Below are 6,285 nucleotides of genomic sequence, written 5' to 3'. Positions count from 1 at the left end.
TCAGAGGGCCGGCGCGGGAAACCCCGGCCACCGGCTTCTTGCAGGTTTCCCGGATGACGTCGCACGCCAGCCGGACCGCCGTTCGTCGATTCTTGCCGGAGTTCCTCCTTCCTCAGCCGACGGTCGTCCCCGGGTCCAAATTCCAGCAACACTTTAAAATGAATCGAGTCGAATCAAAATAGGTTGGATTCGGGCACGGGTCAACCCAACCCATTTTCGGCCCGAGACATAATCCAAGCGGGCCATCCTCCACGCGTCCAAACGATGACAGCCGAACGAGAAGAGAAGATCCCAGACCCAGGGGGGCCCATCTCTCTTTCCATCCTCCTTCCCCCAGGTGTTTCCTTGGCCCCAAAGTCTCTCCCTTGTCCATTCCTCTCCAGATCCCACCCCACTCCGATCTCTGAACCCCATAAGCACCCTAGCTTTTGATCCGAGAGAAGAGCAGGTCAGCCATGGACGCCAAGATCGGCAAGTTCTTCGAGTCCGTCGGCTCCTTCTTCAGCGGCGGCGATAACATCCCCTGGTGCGATCGCGACATCATCGCCGTAAGATCCCTGGCTTGCCGCTCTCAAAACCCTAATTTCACCTCCTCTCGCACTCTGATTTCTTTTATTTATTGTTAATTTTGGAGCTTTTATGATATTGTTAAATTCCTCGTCCTTAGATGCAGTTAGGGCATCTTTTCTGCAGTCATCTTTCGCATCCATATCATGATTAATGGATGTGATTAGTTTGAAATATCTACGAATCTGAAATTTCGTTTAACGGGAAAAGTGGTGATTGTAGTGTCAGTTTATTCTTCGTATGAGAATGCGCTGATAAATGATCTTGACTTTGCCTGAAGCCATCCTCTTCATAAAAAAATAAAAAGACTTTGCCTGAAGCCATCGGATTGTTTCCTATTCGTGAATCGTTGCAGCCTGTACCAGATTCAGCATATGCGGCCGCTTGAGATGAGAAGTTTGTGCTTATGTAACTCATATGGTACAGCATATGAAATTCAGCATATTCGCTATTGGTATCGAGACTTTTAAATCGTTACATATCTAAAATAAATTAGGTTTGGTGGAGATTGTCATATGAAAATTCTCGTTATATGCTATACAAAGTTATTTAACTCTTTTAGATCAACTTGGTTAACCTAACATAACTTTACAGTCTTCTACTAATAAACAATGTTCTTCGACATGCAGAAATTAGAAGATCATTATCATAATGCTCAAGAAATGCAATAACAACAGATGCTATTATGAATAATTCATCTCAAGCTAGTCTTGGTATTTTTCAGAACCCAGTTTTGAATAGCCACGGCCACCTGATACCACTAGAAGCTTTTTAAGAAATGTCCATGATTCTTGTAAATCTACTACCTTGAGGTATCCATGTTGATTTGATTTAGCATAGGTACAGGCCCATGGTAAAGTTAGAGAGTATCAATTAGTTTGATACTGGTCAAGTTGTTGGTTTATGTCACTTTGGCACGTTCGTTTTCACTAACTTAATGAAAACTAGTTAGGTGTCTCTGCACCTAAGTGTGTCTTCAGAAGGAAAAAGGGGGTTTGGGGGGTCTGTCATCTTGTTCTACTAAGGAAAAAAAATGAGGGGTGCGATTAAAGATGTCATCATTATATATGGGCATATCACATTATTACCATTCAAAATATGATGTCTGCATGGATCTTATGACACCACTACCTTCTATGTGTGATAAGTTAGATCTCTTTTTCTGTCTTTCTTATTTTGAAATTAGGATATTAGTAGTTTCGTGAAATATACCACAGCATACTCTAAATGCACCCACAGTCTATTTAAAGATCTCTTTAAATGGTACCATTGGAAAGTTTAATATAAAATAGGTATTATGTTAGTGTTTATTTATGACTTTTTTCCCTTTCTCATATATATTAATCATTTCATTTCTCATTAATCAACACTCAGCAGTATTATTTTTCATCTGATCACTTTCAGTATGTTTTGGTATTTATCCTTCATCCGTGTACAAAAATGTTTGTTTCCCATGTGCACAGGGTTGTGAGAGAGAGGTTGCTGAGAGTGGGAGCCAAGAACAAAAGAGTGAAAGTCTTATGAGGTTATCTTGGGCTCTTGTTCATTCAAGACAAGCTGAGGATGTGAATCGAGGAATAGCCATGCTTGAAGGTGGAATATTTTATTCTAACGTCATTTCTATCGTCTCTTTCCTAATTTTCAATATCTTTCCTTATAATATTTTTCTCTTATGGTCTGCACTTGCTTGATTTTTTTTCTTTCTGTTCAATTATTATTGGTAACCTGTTAATCCTGGTATGTCCGAGAAGTCTGAACAACCTGGTGTTGGCAGCTTCCTTGGGCAGTTCAAGCAGCCCACTGCAAACTAGAGAGAAGCTATATTTGTTAGCTGTTGGATATTACAGAAATGGAGACTATTCAAAAAGTCGGCAGCTCCTGGAGCACTGTTTGGAGGTGTGATCTCATTATGTTCGCCTTCATATTATATCACTCGAGTCCTATTTTCTGCTCTTTTTTTTCTAGTGAATGATACATGCTTCATGTTTGATTAATGAGTTACACGATGCTATTTGTCTCTTGTTTTTATTTCTTCCACAAAGATTTTATTAGCTATTTATTTTTTTTATTTTTAAATTGCTTTGATGAAATATGTCTTCTTTCTACATCTTAAAATTTCATTGCCTACTTAACATTATAACTCTTACCTCTTTTCCCCTGAACTTTTATGTATCGTCCTTGAATATCATAATTGTTCTGGAGGGATACTTGGTAGGGATGACTAGCTTCCCATGCCAGTACTACAACACCCTCCCATTGGCTAGTGCCAGCTGGTCATGGGAGAAAACTGGGTTCTCCATTTTCTTATCCAAACAAAGGATAGATTTAAATAGACTTATCTACCTTTATGTTCCCATTGCAATCACTCGCTGTATACCCTTGGTTTCTTTACACTGACTTATTTACCGTTCACCCTTGAATAGACTGTCTTGGTCCTATCTCTATCCTAGATCCATTCTTTAAGGTCTAACTAGTCTTGGATAGAAGTCATTCCATGCCTAGTTTAGTATAGATTTTAGGCTAACCTAAGAGCTTCCCCAGAGTGAGACAGATAGAGAAGGGGGCCCATGCTACCATTATTCCGATGGCATAATGCATATATGACACTTGTCTCCATGCATAATTTTGATAAATGAATTCACTTCTGTAAGAAATGTTTCATTTGTAGGCTGGCTTAACTTTGTTTATTTTGTGTCATGTGTCTCTTGGTCTTTGGTTTTTCCTAGAGACGCATCGCCAAAAAAAAAAAAAAACTTTGAACGTTATAAGCCCAAGGTCAAGCCATACCAATGCCATTGGTTCAATGTTTTCAGAATTTAAGATATTGACACCTCATATTGGAATAGCACCTGTGCCAATACGCAAGAAAACAACTCACATTTTATCCGTAAAGCTAGGTATTATGTGATGGCTTGTATCACACTAATGGTTTATAGCTTGAAAGCCTTACTTCTGATGTGAGTATGACAGTTAACAATTCACGCTCATGTGAATTCAGTGTGCTTTCTAATTGCCAATAATTCATTGTGCCCATTCTTTCACAAGCGTATATTAACATATTAAGTCAACCTCAACTTTCACCTCTTCTATCCAAATATCTAAATAACTTCCACATATCTTATTGGCTAGTGATCACTATATTTCATGTATGGATTACTTTGTTTCTCTTAGTATGTACTAGGCAAACACATATTCCAAAATTTAAAAGTATAGTTTAACAGATTGAGAGTTGGGGAATATAGTCTTGGACTATAGGTTTAATATGATCTGTACACATGCAATGAATGTAAATATTATGTTCATGCTCATGTCATGAATGTAAATATTATGCTTATTCTTATATTTTTCTTTGTTTAACAACTTGTCAGAAATTGAAGTTCATTTCTTAAAAGGTTGTATGGTTTACCATCTTAAAACCAAGGTTATACATGAGGTAGCAAACAATTTAAATAATAAGAACTATTGGAATCTCAGTAAATGTTTGATGTGTTGTACAGGCTTTTAGTTTTGGTGCTAACTTTGATTCTGTTGAATACTGCTCTAAAGCAATTAAATATTCATTGATTTGAATTTTGTTTGTGGCATCTAGTTCTTTTGGATTTCTCCCTCTCTCTCATATATATGTATATATATATATATATATATGGAGAGAGAGAGAGGGAGGGATAGAATTGGTTATACGAGTGGATCTCTACTCAGATCTGATCAGGTCGAGATCGGACATGGGAGTTCCACGTCGATAATCCAAGCAATTGGATATTGGATATGATCTACTATCTGTAAACTACGTACGCACTAAAAATCATACGATTTGGAGACTCCAAGCCTATGCACCAAGTGGTCAATATATATATATGGTCAAGTTCAACATACATCTATTGTAACTCTTATAGAATTGCTCCTTTCTTGAATTAGATGATGGATCCAACATTAATAATTTGAGTTACTCGATGTGATCTATTTGTTCTAAACTACTTGCACATCAAAAATCATATGATTTGGAGATCTCTAGCCTATGCATCAAGTGATCCGAATAGTTTAAATAATACGGAATAATGCATGTTATTTAAACTTTGTCCGATTTTTTACCACTTAATGCATAGGCTTGGAGTCTTCAAATCAAATGATTTTTTGTATATTTCAGAGATAGTAGATCACTTCCGAATTCTTAATGAAGTGTGTTATCTGGAATGTCCGTGGAATGAATAAAAGAAGTAGACAACTCGGATCATCAATATGGGACTACCCTTGTCCAATTCAACCAAAGATGTTACTCTATAAGAGGTACACTAACATTCTCGAGGTTGTATTATATAGTATCTAATAACTTGGATCATCAATATAGGACCACCCTCGTCCAATTCAACCAAAGATGTTACTCTATAAAAGGTACACTAACATTCTCGAAGTTGTATTATATAGTATCTAATAACTCGGATCGTCAATATGGGACACACACACATAGAGAGATGTATATGGGCGCACATTCTTGAAGTTGTATTATATAGTGCTGTCACCAAGGTTAACAAAATAATTATTTTGTACAATTACTTTTGATCCAGAAGATTAAACACAAATATAGGCAGACTAATTGTGCCTCCATCTAGGACCAAGATTATCAAAATAATTTTCTTTATATGTTTGTTTTTGGTCCAGAAGATCAAAAACAAATATAGGTAGTCTGAGTGTGATCCGTCTAGGACTTGATCTGAATGTCAGGGTCAGGTCTCAGAATGCCTTTCATTTTTTCTTCTTTTACAGGTAGAACTAATGACCTTCTATTCAATGATGTATGGTAATATTTTTCTTATTGTTGATCTTTGTTTTTTCTTCTCAAAAAAATATATTACCATCTTACAAGGAAATCCAATTAAAATTTTAAGTTGAGAAACAAATGTTTTAATTTTATTTCTTAAACATGATTCAATCATGAACTTATTAGAGCATTAAGGTTTTTAGATTCTATTAGAATCTTATTTACCCTTATATAATGATGGGTTTTGTAGATCGCACCAGATTGGAGGCAGGCCCTGAGTCTTAAAAAAGTGGTGGAAGATCGAATTGCCAAAGGTGAGAAAAACCCCATGGATCCTATATCCGTTGGCTTCTTTCTATCTCAATTACTAAAGAGGTTAATTGCTTATGTCATTGGAACAGATGGTGTGATAGGCATAGGGATTGCTGCAACCGCTGTGGGCCTATTGGTTGGGGGCATTGCTGCTGCGGTGACTCGGAAGAAGTGATGAGTTCACCGACAAATATAACACCATGAATAATTTAGATGCTGCTGTTTCCTGTAATATATTGAGCTACTTAAGCGTCTTTACTTGAATATTTTGTTATTTCTAATCACCATATGTGCGTAAGAAACAAGAGTCTGAACCTTGCGAGGATGTATTTTTATTTTAATGCTTTGCATGATCTGTACAGGAGGTCCTTGACCTCTGCCTTGTTGTTTTGTTCTGTGGGTCTCCTGTGATTTTGGTGAAAATGTTTGCAGGGAGTAGTTTTTTAGTGGTCAGTGGCCTGAAGTATGTGCTATATGTCAAATAATTTCAATGGTGCTTTCATTGATGGTAGCAGCAAGGGTTAGGCATATTGCATCATATGTGAAGTCAAGCAGCTGTTGACTTTTGAATTAAAATGAAAGATGAGGTGCTGAAATCATATCAAGTCAAGTTTGTTGATTGTGAATATTTTGTGCTTCAAAATGGTATA

At 37.0% G+C, this 6,285-nt stretch overlaps 1 protein-coding gene across 1 annotated transcript; it reads left to right on the top strand.

The window, feature by feature from the left end:
• The first annotated feature begins 315 nt into the window (after nucleotides 1–315).
• Nucleotides 316–6,030, top strand: LOC103713839 (mitochondrial fission 1 protein A). The gene is made up of 5 exons (XM_008800879.3): nucleotides 316–548; nucleotides 2,031–2,160; nucleotides 2,342–2,463; nucleotides 5,574–5,637; nucleotides 5,725–6,030. Exons 1-5 carry the CDS (start codon nucleotides 456–458, stop codon nucleotides 5,808–5,810), a joined length of 495 nt encoding a protein of 164 aa, XP_008799101.1. The 5' UTR covers nucleotides 316–455; the 3' UTR covers nucleotides 5,811–6,030.
• Nucleotides 6,031–6,285: the final 255 nt, after the last annotated feature.

This window comes from Phoenix dactylifera, unplaced genomic scaffold (genome assembly GCF_009389715.1).
Source record: "Phoenix dactylifera cultivar Barhee BC4 unplaced genomic scaffold, palm_55x_up_171113_PBpolish2nd_filt_p 000026F, whole genome shotgun sequence".
Lineage (NCBI taxonomy): Eukaryota > Viridiplantae > Streptophyta > Magnoliopsida > Arecales > Arecaceae > Phoenix > Phoenix dactylifera.
This window is presented reverse-complemented; position numbering and strand designations above follow the sequence as displayed.